Raw genomic sequence first — 22,289 nt, 5'->3', positions numbered from 1 at the left:
GCGATGGCTGGAACTCCAAGGACCCGTCGTAAGTCCCCCTCGCTCAGTGCCGTCACAAGTTTGAATGGTCGCTGAATGAGTGGTTGTAACCCAAGCACCACCCTTCTATTGATGCCCTGCTATGGTATTTTCTTAATACTTTGCTTCCCTCAACTTTGCTGCAGGGGTGTCCACGGGAGGGGGTCAAAAGTCAAGATAGCGGCCACAACCATGCAATCAAAGCTCTGCACATAAAAAATGGGTGGTGCTTTGATTCCATGGCTGTGGCTACCATCTTGACTTTTTTTACCCCCCTGCGAACATCCCTGCTTTGCTGCAGTATTATTATTATATGTCTAAAGACTCATTCTAGCTCTTTTTCATTCACCTGTCTTCCCTTTTTCAGTGCCTCCACAGTCCTAAGAAATTTCATGGCTATGACTAAATAGGCAGGCCAATTGCAACAGACAGGTAGATCTTCTCCCAAGCACAGCTGAAGCATCCGGTTCCAGAAGGAGGACTTGCTTCCTGTTCTCCTCCTGACAAAAGGATGATATTCTGCTAGTTAGAATGGACAGGGACAAAGTAAGGGTACTATAATACCGAGGTTTCCCCAGCTGAGTAGAATCAGGCAGAGAGGAATCAATTTATTTCGCATTTACAGGGTGATGATCTGCTGTAATCAACTGGCAGAAGTAAAGGACTCTATCTGAAAGTCTAAACGAACTGGATTTCTTCCAGGCATACATTTTCTCCACCCACATCGTTTATCATAGAAATATGTGTCTTTGTTCAAGTAAGGAGCTTTGGCTTGGGAAAGGACACTCCTTTAACCTGGAGGCTTATCAGGGCTCAATCGTGTTTCAGAAGCACAAATATCACCCACCCAGATTACTAGGAACTAGGCCACAAATCTAGATGAGAACATAAAAGAGGAATTTCTCATTAGCATAACAGGAAGTGGACAGCTAGTATATGAAATCTTTTTCTACTCAGGCCAACAGCTGCCACACTGATAAATGCTCTATTTTCTTTCCAAAGGATGGACCATTTTTAGGTTTAAGTATGAGAAAACTATTTACTTCTTCATGGGCCATTTAAAATAAAATTTCTAGCCAATCTGATCTGGACAGAGGAATTCTATGGGGTTGAAGAAGAACATGATGCACAGAAATGTCCTTTCCTTTATCCTGCAGGGTCCCATAAGCAAGGTACAAAGTAAAGGGGGAATGAACAAGGGCACCCTTTATTTCTATTATATCACCCTGTCCTTTTTAAAAGGGAGCTTAGGGCAGAAGGGCACAGGTCCAACTTCATTTTCACAACAGCCCCGTGAGGCAGGTCCAAAGCTACCCAGGAAGTTTCAGGATTAAATGTGGATTTCAGTTAAGGCATTTACACCACGTGGCTGGATATTAGTCCAAGACAAATGCAAAAATAAATGCTATAGTTAATAGCCACTGAGGAAATCAGTAAACTTTGAGGCAGAATTGCCATCTTGCTTCTTCTCCCCACCTCAATTTTCCATTTCCATTCCCAGAAAGGAGTGCTTTCAGAAAGGAGTGTCCACAGGCAGCCTCAGCCATGGGTGGACGAGATAATATAGGTATATAGACGTGTCCTTCTCCCACAGGAGCAAGGAGGCTCTGTGGATTTGCCCTAACCCTGAAAAGCCAAGCAAGGTCAGACCTATTTAGTACTCGGATGGAAGACCACAAGGAAATCCCATGGCCACAGATTCAACTAGAAAAACATTCCAGAAGGCAACCATTGCAAAAAAAAAAAAAAAAAATCCCTTTGTACCATTGCCCCAAAAGATGCCCAACTGTGTTCATTTGTTACCAGGGTCTGAATTCAGATAGAGAGCATTACTTTTATTATGGCTGGTTTGCTAAGCCACAGTTGTACATAACCTGACTTAGTTATATGTAAGTTATAAACTACAGCCTGCCTACCTAGCGGGATCAACTGAAACAAATAACATATTGTTGTATTAACACTGGAAGCCATCCATAGCACAACTGGGGGCCGTGAGGAGCGGCCTGGGATTGGCAGGTTGCTTGAATGCAGTCTTTCCCCACTAGATGCCCTTGGCCTGGGCTGGCCTACAACTGACATGCCCGCTGAGAGCTGCCAAGTGTACTTTTGGATCCGAGACACCACAGAAGAAAACCTTCCCCTGCAAGGCCTTCATCTTTGAGCTCGTCCAGGAGCTCTCTGGGCCAGAAGGCAAGCCTTGCCAAAGAGGGCTCCCCACCCCATGTAGTCAACAGCTGAAGAACAAGCAGCTGCATCTGAGAGAGCAAAACTGTTCTTGGGGTTTACACATCCAAGCAACTCCGGGAAGGAGCAGCAGCGGGAAAAAATAGGCCGCATCTGCACTAGAGCCGCAACATCTGGTGTGAAAACATCCAGACGACCGCTAGAGGGCGGCGAGGGCTCAGTTTTCGGTCTCCCTTTGCTGCCCTCTAGTGGCCACCCTGGCGGCCTCCTCCTCTCGGGAAGGGCAAACGCCCCCCGGACCTCCGCAACCACCACCTCTTGGAGTCGGCTGCGAGATCCAGCCGCAAAGCTCGGTCAGGGCGAGAAGCTACCATCGGGAAAGGCAAGGAGGGGAGCGCGCACCTCCCCGCTTGGTTCTCCTTCAGCATCTTTCGGAAAATCCTGCACCTGGCCGATCCGGCCCATGGAAGGAGCGGGCTGGGCTAAACCAAGGAAAGGGTGGAGCCAAGCGAATGAATGTTCTACAGCGGCCAAGGACGGGGCTGCACAGCAGGAGGAGGCACTTCGTGAAGAAACCCACCACCTCTGTCTCCCCCCAGCGCAGACCCGCAAATGCACACGCCTGTTGCCCTAACTACGAAGCAACCCGCGCCTCGCCTGCCGCCGGCCCACTCCTTTCCGCGGTCCGGCTCGCCCAATGGGCTTAGCGGACAAGAAAAGGGGGCGGGGAGGAAGGAGAGGCGTGTCCGTGCCGGAAAAGGCGTGGCCCTGGCGGCGGAAGTAGCCGCAGGAGCCGCAGGGTGTGTAAGTGTGGTAAGAGGGAAGCGGGTGGCTGCGCGCCGACACGCTTGCTTCGCCCGCGATCCGAGGCCTGAACACTCTACCCGTTTTGCCGCGCTCGCACCCGGCCAGGTGAGCGCTGTCCCGCCAAAACTCCCCCTCCGAACTTCCCCGCCCGCGCCGCTGAGCGGTGGCGACGCTCTGCCCTTCCCTCCTCCCGTAACGGAAGGGAGGGGGAAGCGTAACCGAGGCCTGCTCGGTTTCGGCTGCTGGACCCCGCGGGAGGGTTCTCGGAGGGGCCCTTCCCGAGAGGCAGAAGCGACGGGCCCACGGAAGTCCGCGGGGTCTCCCGACACGTTTCCCCCGAGGCTGCCCGGCTAACGGCACGGGAGCGCCGCCTTTGAAGCGGAGGGAGGGGGAGCCGCCTGCTCTCGCGCGCTGCTTTTGCTCCTGTTCCGCTGCTCGAGCGAGGCTTCCCGGGAGGGGTCACCTAGCTTGGGAGAGCCACGCCCTGGCTGAGTCACCTTCTGCCGCTGCTGCTGCTGCTGCTGCTGCTGCTGCTGCCGCCGCCGCCGCCCAAGCATGGGCGTACTCACCTGCGCCTAACAAACCGGAGACGGGGCTCTTCGTTCTCGGGGACGCTTCTGGGAGAGGCCATGCTGCGCCCGTTACGGTTGCAGGGAGAGTGGAGGGCGGGCCTCTTTTTCAACGTAACCCTTCTGTCCGCCCTTTACGCTTTGTCCCCCTGGAACGGCGGCGCCCCGGTTCCTTGAACCCCGTGGCTTAAATGGCATAACTAGGCTCCGAGGTAGACTGGAGCAGAATTATTCGTGTCGTGTGTCTTCTGAGTTGGTCTGTATTTCTAATTCAGTGATTTAAAAAAAACGAGTTTGCATCTTACGTAGCACCACAGAAGAAGTTATGGTTGCATGCAGTTGTAGATTTGGAAATTCTGGAAGTTTGGGTTATTAATCCAGGATTTCCATTAGCAAAAAGGAATAGAGTGTGAACATGTCTAAAGAGCAAATCCATCTCTTTCCCAGCTGGGTTAGAATGATAGAGCAGATTGGATCTATAAGGATGAGACATCCCAATGTAAATCTGAGGAGCCATTTTTTAAAGGTTGCACTTGCTCCAGAATTTTGTTCTTCTTTGGAACTTATCACAATTGAATATTCCCCATGGGAAGCCTCTCCCCTTAGTCTGAGAACACTGGGTGTAATCTAAAATGAAAGCCAGCATCATCTAGAGTGTCTTGGGAGATGGCAGCGCTTGGCTGGCCTTCTCCAAGTTCAGAAACCAAGCAGGGCTGGGCCTGGTTAGTACTTGGATGGGAGACTACCAGGGAATCCTAGAGCTGTAGGCTAGACTTGGAGATTCAGAAAGCATCCTGGAAGAAGACAGTGGCAAACCACTACCATATTGTTGCCAAGAAAAATGGATAACTTGTTCACACAGTTATTAATAAGCATAATTTACTATATATAGAAAGGACATGTTTGTTTCAATGCTGATGCTAGTAACAGTATAATCTAATATTTATAAAGTACTGTGGACTACTGTCCATTTTGTAAGATATGAGTTATCAATCATAGCTAATTATTCACTTAACTATGGTAATTATAAGTCATACAATGTGTGCAAAAACTTGCTCTTCCATAAAGGTAAAGTGACTTATTGCCATATTATTGGAATAGACTTCAGGGATATACTGTTGTTGCACTCCCTGAAAAGTCACCACCAGCTGTGCAGCCTGTTGGGAGAGCATCACATAATCTGCAGTATCTGTCAATACTGCTGTTGGTCTTGCATCAGCATGTCTGTGTGCCTGAATTATAAAGGGAGTTATCTTTGCTATTAACAGAAATCTGCTGATTGTTTTTGAAGCTTTTTTTCTCTCCCCCTTCTCCATTTCTCTCTTCTTTATGTTGGAAACAAATTTCCTAAATTTGGTTGTTGATTGTGTTATTTCCAGCATCTGTGATCTAATGGTAATCTCTAATTGTTGGACAAATACTTGTCTTGCTATTATTTAAATTGGGTTGAAATTGGTTGTTAAGAAAACTAGGATCCATTTCTTTTCTGGATTTTTAATATTTAGTAATAAACAAAGACCTAGTTTTCCATAATTAAAAAACTTAAATCCATTTTCATGTATTATACAAGTTAGGGATTTCAATACTATTTTTCCTTTTCTGTGGTATTTTAAGTATTGTTACTTGTTTTGAATGTCTGATGTGGCTCGCAGAAATGTGAATCTGGGTTTTTTTATCATGATTAGCCATAGCTTATAAAATAAGCCATGACTGGCAGTGTTTGCACAACATATTAGATCATGGTTACAAACAAGGTAAAAAATGTGAGACATAGAACAATGTATTTAAGTTACGGGAAGGCAGATTCAAATTAAATGTTAAGTTAAAAACTCCAAGAGCAAGAGCAATTTGTTATCCAATTATTTTGTGTTGTGTTTATATCTTCTTTATGTTTTGATTGCAAATTGTTTTGCTTTTTTACCTTGGACAATTTACTGTATTGTGTTTCTGTGCTATTGTAATCTGCTGTAAATTTAAAAGATTTGGCAGCATAAAATTTAAAATTTAAAAATAATAGTGGAACCAGTTACCCAGAGAGGTAGTGGGATCCATTGTTCTGATAGGCTAGAGCAGTGTTGTCCAAACTTGGCCACTTTAAGATGAGTGGACTTCAACTCCCAGAATTCCCCAGCCAGCTGGCTGGGGAATTCTGGGAGTTGAAGTCCACTCATCTTAAAGTGGCCAAGTTTGGACAACACTGGGCTAGAGAGCACTGTTTGGGATGCTTTAATTTGGATTTCTGCAATGACCTGGTTGTTGGATTTAATGATTGTTAATGGCCCCTTCCAACTTAGTTTCTAACACTGACTTATTTCATATACAATACAGTAATATGCTAATCCATAATCAAGCAGATTATATCATGGCTTAATAAATTGTGTGAACCTAGCCAATAAAATATCCATGAATGATATTTCCACAACTGAAACTGTAACTTACCTTCAAAAGCTACTATAATCAGTTTGGAATATGAATTTTAGTGATCCTGAACAAACTCTTGTTTTGCTAATGGATTCTCTCATATCTTTTTCAGTATCTATTAAAAGGTGTTAAAATATAAAATGCATTCTATTTCTCCCATAAGCAACTGCCAGTTTCCAAGGAACTTTTTTGAAAAAGAATCCTGACCTTGTAGACTTTTCTTATAAAATGCAATTTGAGTAATGGTTTTAAGGTTTGAATCTTTTTGTTCAGAGATCCCTTTCCAAACACTTTCCCATTTTTCAGACTGTTCCTTCACTCATCTAACCCCATGCAGCTTAATGAAAAAAAACCTACCTCTTTTGAAAGAATGTATTGTCTCCAGAGTCTTTAACAAGTTCTGTTATAAATGTTATATATTAACATATATATGTGTGTGTGTGTGTGTATAAAACCTATTATCACAGTAAAATACAAAGTTTAATGATATTAATGAACAAAATTTCATGCTGGAACTCCTGTAAGGCATGAAATTAGATATTTTAAAAAAATCTCAACCAAGCTTGTTCCTTTTGATCAAACAACACCGTTCTTGGTCATTCTTATGCTTTTCTCAGGGATTATAGATAACGCCTAATGAAGTACAATATTAATATTGTATATTGTTTATACTTTTTGATTGAGGAAGAATGGCATATACTTAATCATAAAGCAACCAATAACATTAAAAACAATTTAAGCAATTTTTCACATTTACCATTTTGAACAACTATCCCTTGGTAGAATGGTTTGTTTTCTTGCTTTTATACTTGATATCATGAATTATGTAACTCAATCAGAAGCAAAGTAATTATCCCAGAATAAGAAGATATAAACAGCCATGCTTGTGAACAATTCAAGTATCTTTGCTTCCCTTAATGCAGTGTGGATTATAAGCCTTAATTACCTGAACTATTATTTCTAGTGGCTAGCAAGGTTTAACTTCATGATTCCTACTTCCAGAAACATAATGTCTTGGTTTTGTACTCCCAAGCAGAGAGGACAATTAGGGTATCAGCTGCAATCCTTTCTTTAAAATTGGCAGCAAATACGTTATATTCCATTATGAGGTATTCCCAGATTTTGAAGACCTGTTACGTCCACCAGAATTAAATTTCTGAGTGCCACTTTATTCATCAACTGCATTTATAGATGCAGGTGAACTTGATGTTAAGATTTTCTGTTGATTGTCCTAGTTTCTGAAGCATAGCTACTTCCATTCTTTGATATTCAAGTAGTATGATAAATTGAGCAACAAAAAATTGGATTAGAAGCTATATGTATTTATGAATTATTTCAGGGGAAGTTTGTTCAAGTGAGCAATATTTAATCATGAAGGGCTACATCCATTGTTTAGCTTAAAAGACTTTTGCTTTCCTCCTCTCACTGTATGTACTCTAAGTCTGCTCTGGAGAATCCTCTAACTCTGCAGAGTGACTTCAGGATGCCGAGAAGGGACAAACAGTGAATTATTCTGCAGATACCATTTTGCTAGCAGAATGAGACACCAAATCCAGTATGTGAGGTTAACAGAGCTGAAAATGTTGTGATTGATTTAAAGCTAATATTGTCCATAATTCAGATTTAGCTCTTTGTCAAAGATTGCTGAGGTCTTTCAACTTCTCAGGATAAAATCTTGAAAGTTACTTCCTGCTGCTAAAATGTTCAAGTACTGTATTAACAATTATAGCTATTTTTGTGTCTCTTTTACTTTTGGTTGTAAGAGGTTCATAAAAATGATTTCTATAATAATAGTTACTGAAGTTTACAAAGACAAAGATAAAAACTAATACAAACTAAGAATAATATAGAAAAAGGAAAAGTGCAGAGAGAAAGAAAAAAGTCACTCTTCTGATTTATTGTATGTTCCTTTTAGTTATTAAGACATCAGCCGATTTCATTTGTAAATCCAGTGTAACATCTTTTCCTATATCATTCTTGTAACTTGTCCTTTTTAAATCCAGATCCATAACAGCCTGATTCTCAGGTGTATCCTTTTCTATCTCCTATTTTAAACCCATTTTTATGGTAGCAGACAATCTTAAGACAAATTTCTGAATGCATTGTTCCCAAATATCCTTGAATTCTTCCAAAGTTAAAATATTTTTCTTCATTCTGTATTAGTGGGTCTCTTCTCCTTTAATTATAATCTCTAGTTCCTTCTGGTTGCCTCTAGTGTCCAACCTTCAAAGTCTCCTCCTGTGTCATCGAATGTATCTGTGAAGGGGAGGGTGATATGGTGGATAGCAACAGAGAGCAAGGCTATCAAGAGGGAAGGGGTGCATACCAGGAAGGGAAAGGAGACAAAAGACAACACAGTCTGCAGGGGGAGCATGGGAAGCATAAGAGATTCAGGATAGCCACTCCCTAGAATCTCCCAGGGTATATCCACTAGTTGCAGTAGTATATATTTAGTCTGGCAAGATTCTGTCTATATGGTGTAAGCAAATAAAGGAACTTAACTCAACTGGACTATTTCACTGTGTTCTTGGGCTGGGCCTGACATCATGTTTTTCTCTAATCCACAACATTTTCCCATGGGAAGGTTTCTTACACTTAGATTCAAAAGCTTCATATATTTTAAACAGGATTTTAAACAACCTGCAGGAAGGATTCTTAGAATTAATTTCAAAATCTTATTTCCAATCCATCTGGCCCCTTAGTCCATTTGTAACTTTCCAAAATCAACATTCTAATCACCCTTTTGCTGTTTATTTCAAAATATTTTTTTTAAAAAATCCTTAAACTTACATAAAATTTCTTTTGCTGAGGATTGAAGGAGAATCACCCAGTGTGATGAAACTTGTTGTTTTGAAAGTTCTTAATGTCCAAAAAGCAGTTAATAATTTCCAGAAATAAGAAAGGAAGTGGCTGAACCCAGTGTCCACTTGAAGGCTCTGAACTGCGGCTTGGGCAAAGCTGACTTTCCCTCGACTCCCAGAGCTCTAAAACCTGCCGGAGACTGCTGTTTTATGGCCTCACAGGGAGCCTCTGTATGGAGCACTTGTGGGTAACCCCAAGTCCTCCCCTTCATCTGGAGAGGAATTTTGAGGCGCCCATCTGTTTGCCAGCTCCTTGTTCCACCATAGTCGTCAGCTCCACTGAAGCGGAGCCATCTTTAGTCTGCCATTGCTTCCCCAGAAATCCTCCATAGAAATGGTTTCTAGAGTATTTTTCAAAGCTTTATTTTATATTGGAAATGTTTAAGAATGAGAGAGTTACAAGTTCTAAATATCTGTTGGGTGATTTATTTATTTATTTATCTATCATATTTGAATAGCCGCCCATCTCACATAGTGACTCTCATAGTGTTGCTGTTGCACTGATTGTAGAACAGAAAAAGAGAAATCTTAATCCCCTCTTCAATCTTAGAAGATAATGCTTTGAAGATTTGTACATATACATATACTTTTTGGTGTGGAATTCCACTTCCTGTTTCTATAGCTTCTAATATGAACTTGGAACAAAGAATATGAAAAATATAAGGCTGTCTACATTTCAGTCTGGCTCTGATTTAATTCTTTGGAAGACAAATCCAGGCAGCCCTTACTTCTGCCTGTTCTATATCTCCATCACTTGCATATAAAGTTGGGTCTATAAGCCTTCTTTGTTACAGAAGGGAGACATGTCATTCTATCATTTTAGGGTATCTGCTATTAATTAGATCTATTTTTCAGTTATCTTGCTCTGTTTTTTTAAGTTGGTTAGATTCCAGTTCACAGCAGGCTGGCATTCATCTCTTCTTTTATGCATAGTGCATGGATTTGATGTTCCTAGCAAATACTTGGAAGTGATGCAACCAAATTTTTAGAGATGTTATGATAAAACAAGTATGGGGTATAAAAGTAGTGATCAGAAATTAATTGGCTAGTAAACAAAATAAAGGTGTTTTTTTTTTTAAATCCTATTTGGTTCCCTGGTTCAAGCTCGGTAGAAGCTGTGTACTGAACATGAAACTCTTGTCTGGATTTTTATTGCATACTAGGATAAGGCAATTTTAAGTAGTTGATGGTTGTCTGTCAGTATGAGGAGGCAGTTTCAAATCCAATACTTCTTTTTCTTGTCTTTCCCATGGCTTAATGGACACCTTTATTCTCATTTTTCAGGCTTGGTGCTAGTTATCAGTTGTCTTGACATTGCAGATTTGTAACTTTATTTCTTCTCTGGGAAGCTCAACCTCTCAGTGTAATTTCTACACTATTGATAAGCAAATTTTTCTCATTGTTTTGGCTCAGACTTAAAAGTATATTGCTTTTACTATTTTTTTTTTCTATACCTTTGGAGGACACTGAATATGAAATATACATTATACGGTACTTAGATTTTCCCCACTTTTTAGGAATAACGATGGATAAAAGTGAGCTTGTACAGAAGGCCAAACTGGCTGAACAGGCAGAGCGCTATGATGATATGGCTGCGGCCATGAAGGCTGTCACTGAGCAGGGTCATGAGCTATCCAACGAAGAAAGGAATCTTCTATCTGTTGCCTACAAAAACGTGGTTGGTGCTCGTCGTTCTTCCTGGCGTGTCATTTCCAGCATTGAACAGAAGACAGAACGGAATGAGAAAAAACAGCAGATGGGAAGAGAATATCGTGAGAAGATTGAGGCTGAGTTGCAGGACATTTGCAATGATGTTCTGGTAAGAGTCCAGTAGCAATTTGAATCACAGCACTTCCTAAAGTATACTATCTCTAAAAGTACTTGTAGTATTGGGTCAGCAGGATAAGTTTTATTCCTTGTTTGATCTAGTATAGTTCAACAGGAAAAAAAATGTAATTAATTTGCTGAAAGAAATATTTTAAGGCTTAATATTTAACTTACGCACTTACATGCATTAAAAACTTATCATTATATATACAAGACCTTTGGAGATTTCTGCCTGATACTTGGCAGATATCTACTCAGAAGAATTTAGTATGATCCCTTTTTCCCTTGCGTAATTTTTTCTTTGTTTAATCCACAAAATTAATAGAAGTACATTATAAGCTGTTCATCCAGTAGTGGGTTACTCCTCCCATTTATTCTGCTAGGTAGGTTCAGACTTTCAGATTTTCCTGAAGAAAAAGAGGCCATTTCTAATTCCAGTTCTTCCTGCCTACCTTTCAAAACTCTGCAATCTTGTACATTTTACTTTGCCTTTCTTTTTTCAATCACTTTGTCTTTTCCTCAACCTGTTACCACATGCACAGCATGCCCAATGCTGTCCCTGTTGGAGAAAACCTCTCCAGCATCTGAGATTGTAACATCAGGGATCAAGTAGGGGCTCAAGGGGTATGATAATCCCTCAAAAGCAATCAGTGGCAGTCATGGCAATAGAGATAACTTGCAATGAGCTTCCTGACTCCTGGTGCTGAGAATGGGCTCATCTCTACTCTAGAAAGTCAGATGATTCAAACAATGGACAGAATAGAAAAGTATTCAGATCAGTTCACTGACTTTATTAAGAGGATCTCAGTATATTTAAAGGTACTGGTGGGGATATACAGCTAAATATGTATGAGTTTCCTCTGCTCATTGCTAAAGGTCTGAAGAAGAAAGAATATAGGTCCAATTAATGTGATGCTAAGATAGTTCTTCCCAGCACACCTAGCGCCTGCCAACTTGAGGATATCATAAGATGGGAACTGCTTTTTTTTTTTTTTTTTTGCTAAGCAAGGCCACCAAATGACCTTGCTTATAAAGGGGGAATATATATGTAAGCAGAATACAGTCAACACTTCTTTTCTCTCAGACTCCCTCAGTCATGGTCAGATACCCACTCACCATAACTTCTTGCAAGTGGAGAAGGAGTAAGTTGCTGTAGAAAATTCTGGCGCTAGGACATTACTTTCTGTCCCCATATGAGGATTTTGTGGGCTCTGCATTCTCTCTTTCATTAGTTAGGAGGAAAGGCAATATTGTAGCAAATGAGAAATAGCATCCTATTCTAGATACATCCAGAAAATTGACTTTACTCAATTAAGAAATTTCACAAGAACCTAGGAATCAAGGGGGTAGGGCTGACCACTGTCACAGACCTCTAACATGACTCAGACAACAGAAGTTTTTCTGAGTGCTTCCAACCAATTGGAAGTCTTCCTTTCCCTGAACTTTTCAACTTGTCTGTATTCTCTGTGTGCAACCAGTGTTGGAATCCCTCAAGGGGCACCTAGTTGATGCCCAAGTTATTACATTAGTGATCTGTATGATTGTATATAAGAATAGAGAAGACACACCAAAAGACTGGAGGACTAAAATCTTCCTACAAAGCCTCTTGAGGCCTTACAAATGGCTATACAGCTGCATTCATTTTTGCCAGTCTCCATCCTATGGTCCAAGCAATTCCTGTAGTTCAGTGTTTCTCAGACCTTTTGCTCTCACGACCCCTTTCCACTTTTAAAAGTTATGGAGGACCCCAAAAGAGCTTTTGTTTGTATGGGTTATATTTATTGGTATTTATTGTATTAAAAATTAAAATTCACACATTCATAGAATATTTATTGAATCACGTAAAAATAACAATATTAAACCCATTAGATATTAACATAAATAAAATATTTTTCATGAAAAATCCCTATATTTTTAACAAACAAAAATAATAATGAGAAGAGTGATAATGGTTTTACATTTTTGCAAATGTCTTCAACTTCTGTCAAAGAATTTTGATTTCACAGACCCCTGAAAGGGTCCTGGGAGACTTCCAGGGGTCTTCAGATCACACTTTAACAAACACTGTTCTAGTTCATTCTACCAGAACTTAACTCATATAGAGGGTGAATATTAGCTAAGTCATCAGTGGTTTGGTTTTGTAGAAATTCAGAGAGAGCTGTGGCCCTAAAGGTGAGCTTTAGCTAAAACAATGTGGAACATGTATGCCAAGTCTAAACTTTCAGAGCCATTTCTTGTGGAAAAGCCTTGCTGATAGCCATTACCTTGACATGCTGGCTTTCAAGATTCAAGGTCTTATCCTCAAGAATATCTCCCAGCCCTATGGCTGAATTACACCATAGTGTCAAAGGTTATATTGAAATTAGCTCCCATCATTTCCTGTAGACTGAAGTCAGTGTTAGAAAAGGCATGGCACAAAATGGAAGTTCTGTAGGCTATAAAAGGCTACCAGACCAGAACCTTTGAATTCAGTGTCACCGACTACCTCTATATGTCCTTGAAACAAACAGCCCTTGGTTACAGAGTTTCCATGCCATTAGGCCTGCTGTGTTGGGATATTGCCCTGTCTACTGAGTTCAGTCATCTCATGTCCCAGAGGGGGTCATGGCCAATTCTAGATAAAGCGCTATCACCTTAATTACTTTTAATATTCCTCTAGGAGATATGTGCAAGGTAGCTATGTGGTATTCTGCATTGTTTGTCAAACTTTTTTTTTTTTTTTTTTACAAAAGCATATGTTTCTTTTATTTGGGCATTATGAAGCTATTAAAATTTTAAAAATTGAATGTATACATGTTGATTTTCCTAGAGGCTTCTTTATGTTGTGATCTTACATTTTTGTACTGCATTATACTATTATTTGCTGTTTTTTGTTCTATGTACTGCACTCATTTATAGGTGCATGACAGATAATTTGCAACTGCAACTACTAGAAGTTAAATATTTACCTTCTTTTGAATTCTCCTTTGGCTAAACAGTACTGCAAAGAGTAGTTCCTCCCACTAGTTAGACCTTATTTAAAACTCTTCCACTATTTAGGATTGCTTAGTATGCCCCACTCTTGGATGCCTTCTCCCACTGCGGGAAAATGGAACAATGAATTCCCTGCAAATGTCCTTTTTCTGTAATGGGGACAAGAGACCCTGCCCACCCAGATACTTTCACGAAGGAGAGAATGCCAGCAGACTAATCTTCTGCAGCTTTGCCTTTGTTTATGTTCTTTTTATCCCTCTAAATAGTGAACTTTCAAGAACCTTAGCTAATGGTCCTGAAAGTGGGGTTGGGCTGGTTAGCGAAATGAATAAGAAGAGTAACCTAATGTAGGATAACTTGTCTTCATTGTACATTTACCATGATTCTTATGTTCCATTTCTAATAAGATACCTGGTTCAGTCGGTAAAAACTGCTAGTTGTGCTTGCTGTGGTAGATTACTCTAAATGCAGATAGGTGAAACTATTTATATGGCTGGCTATTCTCTTATTAATCTTGAGTTTGAACCATTAGTCTAAATGTAGTTAAAATTGCTTTGATTTGCTTGTTTATTAGGTATGCTCACTAATTATTTGCCTGTTTATTAGATGTGTTCACTCATTATTTTCTGAAAGGAGAGGTTTCATCTGTGTGTGTTCGTTCTTTAGTAAGCAGGACTTGAGTGTCCATGATTTTTATTTGGTGAGTACAGCCACTTGTTTATTCTGTATAGGTCTAGCTTGTGTTGAGGACATTATTAAACATCAGAAAATTACTTGCTAAAATTCATCTCAAATAGTGATAAATTGAAGCAACAGCATACATAATTATGTGGTTAATATGTTTTTCAGGAACTCTTAGATAAGTACCTTATTGTTAATGCCACACAACCAGAAAGTAAAGTCTTCTATTTGAAAATGAAAGGCGATTACTACAGATACCTTTCAGAGGTGGCATCCGGTGACAACAAGCAAAGTAGGTGAAGTATTTTATTTGGTAGGGGTTTTTTTTAATGATGTTCTATAGGAGCTATAGATAACATTTTAAAGGTTTGTTCCAACATTTCAAATTACATTGACTCAGGATTGTCAGATGTTGATAATACAGGGGAGAAGTGACTTTCAATTGCATTTAAGTCTTCCAAGTTAACCAGTGCTCCCAGTGCAAGGAGAGCTTGAGATCTGACCACAAGAGAAAATGTGAACGTTTTACTTCAAATGTTAAAATATGCGTAGGAAGCAGAAAGCATGAGTCATTTGTTGTTCTTGTTCTCCACATCTTAACCCTGTAAAGTCACAGATGTATGGAATAAAATGTGTTTGCTATATATATTTATAGAAGTCTAATTTTTCATGTACCTTAAAATCTTGGAATGAAGTGGGCTGTGCATATGTTAGTGAAAAGAACATCCCCACACATTATACTAAGCTATTGCTATTTTACTGTTTAACCTATCTTTTTCAGACTGGAACTGGATTCCAGTTGTGCTATTCCAGATGTTTCAGCTAACAGATGGGCAGAAACTTAGGTTAATTTCCCATGCTTCACCTTTCCCAACCCCAATCTTTTATACCATTGTGGAGAGACCTGTTAGATCAAAAACCACTATACAGACAGCAATCTGTAGATATTTTTCTCTTTTCCCATTTCAAAAAAATCCTTTGCAATTCTGCATGTGTGGAACCAAATGTAATCTTTAGATACTCTCATACTGATTGACACATTTATCTTACTACTTTTTAAAAAAGATTTTAAGCTTGTGATAACAGAATGGGGAATGTTTAGATTTAAGATCATGCTGTAGAAGGATTCAGTTGTTTAGGCGATGTTAATTCAGCCCTGTAGTGAAGTCCTGAAAACCAAGCAAAAATGTTTAGTTGCTTGTCATGAGTTATGCCTTGCTTGGCTCCCTCCAAACCAAAATCTTCATTATCTCCCCCACAAACACTTCACGCCCATGGAATTCAGAAAGTCTCCTAGGCTAGATCCTGACCCCCACAATCACCACCCCTTCGCTGCCTACAAGAACAAACAGTCTTGCCATAAAATAGGAACTTCTGCAAGATTTTATTTGATGAAGGGTACAGCCCTGTGATTTACTTTATGATGTGCTTTAATGGATTGATACAAGCCCCATCTGCTTTTTATCCCCTCACCAGCCAATCAAAATGACAGTTCCTTGAAGTAGTCCAGAGAACAGGCACAGGCTTTATGGTTCTGAGGGTTAAAGCCCTGCAGAAAGATTGGTGACACAAGTAGCAATTGAGCTTCTGCCATGGCTCTGTGCATTGAAAGTAGGAGATGAGAAGAAAGGAGCAGAGTACTTACTCTCAGCAGCAACTCACCAAAAGAAATCCAGCTGAGACAGAGCATGCCTGTGGAGGCAAGGCCAAAAGGTTGGGATCCAATCCCAAGGAAACCCCTACCATCCTCCTGTGCTGGTGGCCTCTAAGCCTACAATTTCAGTCAGCCTCCCAGTTCCTTCCCTGTTTAGGGACTGTGGAGATTGTAATCTAAAGCAGCCCTACTGTTGCCTTTAATTTGTTGCCTAATTGTATAATACAATGTCACCTTGGCTCTGTATTTTGTATCCGTTGACTCACAAGTGACAGCACCTGGCTGAACTTATCTAAGCTTAGCAGCTAAGCAAGTTGGGCCTGGCTAATACTTGGATGGGAATCTTAAGTATTCTTTCCCAAGAACATTTGTTTTTGGATGTACTAAAAATATAACAAACTAATTTGTTTGCTTTTCTGTACCAAAATAGTTGTGAAAGAACATTTCAGCTTAATTGTTCTTAAAGATTTTCATTACTTGTTTCTTGATTGCTCATATGAACAGGCATTAAAAATAAACTTATCTTTCTTCATAGCAACAGTAGCAAATTCTCAGCAGGCATATCAAGAAGCATTTGAAATCAGCAAGAAAGAGATGCAACCAACACATCCCATTCGACTTGGTCTGGCACTTAATTTCTCTGTGTTCTACTATGAGATACTAAACTCACCTGAGAAAGCCTGTAGTCTGGCGAAGACAGTAAGGACTTAATTTTATTGAAAACTGGTGAATGGGGAAAAATAGGAGGTACACATTAAGTGGTTTGGGAACATCAGTTGTTGGTTTAGGTTGAATTAATATTTGAGAATTATAGCGTCTAATGTATTTAAATGAAATATTAAGCTAAAATAACTAGCTGGAACTGGAAATAGCCTCTAGACAACAGTAATCTAAAATGTGATGCTTTTAAATTCTAAAGCATTCCAGTATTAGTGGCAAAAACAAGCTATGGTCTTAATTTAGATCCAGTTATATAATTTACAATTTAGATTTATACCCAACTCAACACTAATACTAAGCATACACATTGAAAACTGATTTATTTTTCATTTTGTTTTTAGATATTGTAATAGAGGAACAGACATATCAGAACAGGCAGTGCAGGTCAGAAGGGCATGCCCTGACCTATTTCAGAGGTTGGGGGGAAAAAACAGGTTTTCAGATTGTTCAAGCTTGCAGGATTGGGGCTGTCTGAACTGGGAGTAGGGTTTCTGTTTCAAAGAAAAGGTGCTTCAGCAGAGAAGGTGTGCTTTTTAGGTCCCATCTGATAACATTGCTTAATGGATGGGACGTGAAATGCACCTGTTGTGTCAGATCTTACAGGACAGGCAGAAACAGGAAAGAAGTGATCCCTCGTATAGCCAGGCCCAGTGCCATAAAGGGCTTTATAGGTAGTAACCAGCATCTTGAATTGCACCCAAAGCTCATGTGGCATGGACATAGCATATGTCACATGCCCATAACAGTTTGCACCACTCTGTTCTGGACTAGCCGAACCTTCCCATGTAGAATGCATTGCAGTAATTCATATACAAAGTGACCAAGGCATGCATGACTATGAGGAGGGATTCCTTCAGGAAAGGGTGCATTTGGCACACCAGATGAATCTGTGTGAAGGCCTTCCTGGCCCCAGCTGTCATCTGCTCTTCAAGCAGGAGCTGTGAGTCCAGAAGGACCTGCAGGTCACAAACCAGTTCTGTATGGGGAAGTGCCACCCTATTCAGAACAAATAATGGAGAACTCTGGCACAGGAAGAATCATGTACCCAAAGCCATTCAGTTTTGTCAGGGTTGAGTTTAAACCTGTTCTCTTCATTCAGATCCACACAGCTTCCAGCTACTGGGATAAGACCTAGGCAGCATCACTGGTCAATCATGGGTCAAGATATACCTGACCCCATGCCAATGGATGACCTTACCTAGCAGTTTTATGTAGATGTTAAACAGGATAGGTAAGAGTGTTGAGCTCTGAGGCACCCCTCAAATCAAGGGCTTTGAGCTGGCTCTCTCCTCACTTGTCAGTGCTGACTGGAACTGGCCATGGAGAAAGAAGGAGAACCACTGCAATATTGTGCCTCCTACTACCAAACCTCATAACCAGTAGAAAAGGATTGCATTCTTTTCCATCAAAAGCTACTGAGAGATGAAGAAGAAATGGGACGGTCACACCACCCTCATCCAGGTTCTGCCAGAGATCATCAACAAGTGCAATCAGTGCTGTGGCTCTATGCCCCGCTCTGAAACTCATTGAAACAAGTCGATAATTCCCTTCTTCCAGGGCCCTGTGAAACTGTAGCCCAGCCACTTTCTCAACAATCTTATTCAAAAAGGAATGGTTAGAGACTGGATGAAAATTGCTCAGAATGATTGCATTCAACAGTGACTTCTTGAGGAGGGGATGCACCACTGCCTCCTTAAGGCAGGTAGAACCATCCTCTCTCACACAGATGTATTTACCACTGCACTGATCTAACCACACATCACTTCCTGAGAGGCCTTAGCTAACCAGAAGAGACATGAATCTAATAAACAGGTGGTCAGACTAACAGTCACAAGAATCTTATTTACTTCCTTAGGCTTCATAGGATCAGACACTTCCCAAGGAACAGGACAAGATTGTACCTTAGCCACTTAGAATATAACTGAGCATATCTGAACAATTTTATCCACCAAATGCCTAGAGTATTTCTCACAGTGGCCCTATGGATATGCCTGTGACCCATCCCTCCCCAACAGGGAATGGCTTACTTTAAACAGGGTAGCTGTCCAGCTATTATGGGCAAGTGAAGAGCAGAAAAATAACTGCTTTTGCTGCTCTTATCACCACAATGTTACCCCCAAAATGGGCTCTTAGGCATGTTCAGTCTGGTTCACTCTTTGTCTTTCTACAGTGGTGCTCTATTCTGTCATTTTATCTCCCAAAGCTGCTCAGGAAGCTAGGGAGCTCCACAGGATTGACTAACAAGGAGAGGCTGCATAGGAGCGATCTGATTTAAAATTTTAATCACACACTCATTCCAAGCAGAGATTAAGACTTTGGTTGAACTGCTTACCAGATCCTCAGGAAAAAAACGAAGCATCCCCCCAACCCATCTGGGCCGATTAGTCACTTGGGGCGGGGCTGCCACTGCCAGCTCACCAATGGAGTTGAACAGCTTAGACAGGGAAGTGCAGCAGAGAGGCCAGTGCAACAGCAATAAACCCGGCTGCTCCCTGGAGCCCAACTTCAACCATATCAGTAGTATTTCCCATTTAGCCAGCTGTAATTAGGCTTAAAAGTGAATCATGTGTTTCTTAGATGGAGATGGCAGAAAAAACAAGTCAAATAATACTTGAATTTGTTTTAGGCATTTGATGAAGCAATAGCTGAACTGGACACACTGAATGAAGAATCTTACAAAGATAGCACTCTGATTATGCAGCTACTTAGAGATAATCTTACTGTAAGTAACTTCGGAAAAAGTGGCTTAATTTCTATGGAGCTTCATATCGTTAACACTGTTCTAAACATACAGTTATTTACCATTTATGAGATAATAGTCCTGTGGAAAATAATGTTATCTTTGGAAATGCTATGAGAGATAGCATAAAGCTTGATAAAGCAAGCTTTATTATTATTAGAAAACTTAACAAATGTCCTTTCCAGTCTGCTAACAAATCTTTGTTTTCTACTAATAGGCTTTATATACTCATTTCTTTAACTGCATATAATCTGTAGTCTTTAGTTCATTGTTTGTAAACTGTTTTCCTTCAGTGCTATGCTGAAGCCAAGTCAGTGTTAAAATAGATTGCCCAGGGTCTGCTTTCTAGACCAGCACAATTAACTGCATGTTTTTAGCATAAACACGCTTGTATTTTCTTGCAGTTATGGACATCGGAAAACCAGGGAGATGAAGGGGAAGCTGGAGAAGGCGAGAACTAATGTCTGTCGTGCTTCACTATGTGTTCAATGTCACTCTGTATCCTACACATTATATTCCTTTGTGCAGCAAGCAAAAAGAATAGTACATCGACTTCACAACCTCAACGTAGCAAACTGTCTGTGGGGTAAAAAAAAAATTGGTTGGTGTTCTGTGTATGTCAAATGGAAATCAGTTGAACAATGGCATTCTGAACCTTTCCTATTATGAACACTTGCAGTTATGATTACCGTGTTTATATTTTTTTAACTGAACACTGTGATTATGGGTTTTGTGATTGCAGTTGACTTTACAAAACTCAGATGATGGAAGAATAGATACAAATCATGTAATTCCTTGGAAGGATTATAATCTGGTATCAAAGTTGTTGACGTACAATTCTGCTGTAAAGTTGTACAGAAAATTATAGAGATTATATTGTGATACTGCAACATGGAAGGGGAACAATCTACTGTGTGGTATTCCAGTTCAGAAGCTCACTTCTGTGAATTAAATAGGCACATTCATTTTGACTTTTTTTTTAAAAAAAAAATGATGCTGGACGCACTGCTTTTTAGCCAAATGCTCATGTAATTTTAAATCTTTTCTGAGACTTCAGTTAAAGCCAAGGGGAAATGAAAGCCTAACTTCCAAATGCTTAATAGTGGCAGAAAATCTGGGCCTTGCCTCTGGGCAGATAGTCCACTGCTCTTACCATGGGCAACATCATTTTCCTCAGTAATGTGTTATACATTTACCTTGTAGACTAATGGATTAATATGGAATTTCACCAGGATTTCTACTTTTATGGCTTTATTAGTTGCAGAATAGTTGTGTGAAATAGAATTCTTTTCCAATTTTAAAAAGTTAAAAATTCCTTCCAGGAAAGAAACCTGTATCTTTAAATATCTGAGTTCTTGGTACAAACTGTGTCTCCCCTGTTGTAATTTAAATTAGAGGCTCCTTGTAATTGGGTTTGATTGCTGGCAATGGTAAAAGTTAAAATATGCTGGAGGACAGGTCTCACTTAGACGCTGATGGCCTATTGCTGCTATAGTTTCTTTGCTATGAATATCTGCCACTCCTGGTTCAAAACACATATCAGGCTCGTATACGACATCCCCCATGACTTCCTTAGAAATATAGACCATAATATTATATACAAATTTGTCCAGTCAAAGATTGGAATTCAGTAGTAGTTGCATGAATAATGCAGTGGAAGATTATAATATTCCTCTTATTGGTCTTTTCAGTATCATTTCTCTGCTTGTGACATTCCACTTGGCTTTTAGAGTCCATCTGTCTGTTCAACTGTTTGCTGAAGAGAAAAATTCATGCACTGACTTCGAAATTCCCCTCTACTAGCTGAACAAATTGTGCAGTTTTACTTGGCGCTTGATAAATGCAGTAGTGAATGTGGAACCGAGCCTGTCTGTATATCTGGTAGCTCTTTTTGCATTGTTTCTACTGACCAGTATTTTGCCTAAAGTTTGCTTCTGTGATGGTTGTATTGACTAGCACACATGTGGTTGTGAGAATAGTATAGCAAAAAGAAATACCTGGTTATCGATGTACTAGATTTGTGTATGTCTTTTAAACAGTTCTAGTTTCACCCTACACAATCAGGAAAGTGTAAAACAATTTAAAAATAAAAAATTTTATCAGTTTGTAGTTTCTCTTTTTTTTTTTTTTACGTTATCACAGCCATTTGATAGAATTATGGCTACATTCGATATGATGGAATGGCTATGTTATTTTGGGACCCTAACTATACTGATTGTATTAGATTATGCAATTGATGTAATTAATGTGTAGGTGATGTCTATGAACTGATTTTTCTATTGGTCTGAAATGATTTAAACTATTACTATTTCTCTGTGAGCAAAATATTGAAATTGGGTTTTCTACATGGAATAAAATTGTACTTTATAACATGATAGCGTATACTATACTGTCAAATTCTCCTGGAAACATCACCAGTGCTGAACAGCATAAATGGCATAAAACTAAGGTATACTATAGTCTGCATCTTTTGAAAGGAGTTGAAAAGCAAACATGTCATAGCCGGAGAAGTTCATCTTGTAAAACTTCGTTTCAGAACAAAATGCCCTTTGATATAAATATTGGATCTAATAAAATGGAGTATTTACTTTGAGTACTTGTTTTAATCTGGACACAACTAAAATATTCATTGAATCTCTTGCAATATGGGTATCTTAAAGCTAGTCTTCACATTTTGGAGAATCTAGGTGCCATGGCAGCAGCCTGAAGACAAAGGATGAGCTATTTTTGTGTGGCCATGAGAAAAAATTGTGTATCACTGGAGTTACAGCTGTTGTGACAATGCCTGATGCCCAAGTGTTTTAGCTTTTCAGTGCAGATTTGTTTCTTACAAA

At 40.0% G+C, this 22,289-nt stretch overlaps 1 protein-coding gene across 3 annotated transcripts; it reads left to right on the top strand.

Annotated features, from left to right (window-relative positions):
• The first annotated feature begins 2,880 nt into the window (after window positions 1-2,880).
• On the top strand, window positions 2,881-22,048 carry YWHAB (tyrosine 3-monooxygenase/tryptophan 5-monooxygenase activation protein beta). 3 transcript variants are annotated; one of them, XM_007426742.3, is made up of 6 exons: window positions 2,881-3,006; window positions 10,378-10,679; window positions 14,510-14,633; window positions 16,531-16,694; window positions 19,342-19,437; window positions 19,860-22,048. In XM_007426742.3, the coding sequence occupies exons 2-6, from the start codon at window positions 10,386-10,388 to the stop codon at window positions 19,914-19,916; spliced, it is 735 nt and encodes a 244-aa protein (XP_007426804.1). In that variant the 5' UTR covers window positions 2,881-3,006; window positions 10,378-10,385; the 3' UTR covers window positions 19,917-22,048. The 3 variants fall into 3 exon arrangements, with proteins under 3 accessions (XP_007426804.1, XP_007426803.1, XP_025021526.1); XM_007426741.4 differs by having other exon boundaries at window positions 2,975-3,114; XM_025165758.2 differs by having other exon boundaries at window positions 2,984-3,002.
• Window positions 22,049-22,289: the final 241 nt, after the last annotated feature.

Source organism: Python bivittatus, unplaced genomic scaffold, assembly GCF_059951505.1.
Source record: "Python bivittatus isolate LINGU-HERP-01145 unplaced genomic scaffold, Pbiv_v1 ctg000700_np1212, whole genome shotgun sequence".
Taxonomy (NCBI): Eukaryota; Metazoa; Chordata; class Lepidosauria; order Squamata; family Pythonidae; genus Python; species Python bivittatus.
Note: the sequence above shows the minus strand (reverse complement) of the source record. Positions and strands in the feature narration are given on the sequence as shown.

Coding starts and splice junctions, on each gene's coding strand:
- YWHAB (XM_007426742.3), top strand. CDS start 10,386: ATGGATAAAAGTGAGCTTGTACAGAAGGCCAAACTGGCTGAACAGGCA. Junction 16,695..19,341: donor CCTGTAGTCTGGCGAAGACA/GTAAGGACTTAA, acceptor AATTTGTTTTAG/GCATTTGATGAAGCAATAGC. Junction 19,438..19,859: donor TACTTAGAGATAATCTTACT/GTAAGTAACTTC, acceptor ATTTTCTTGCAG/TTATGGACATCGGAAAACCA.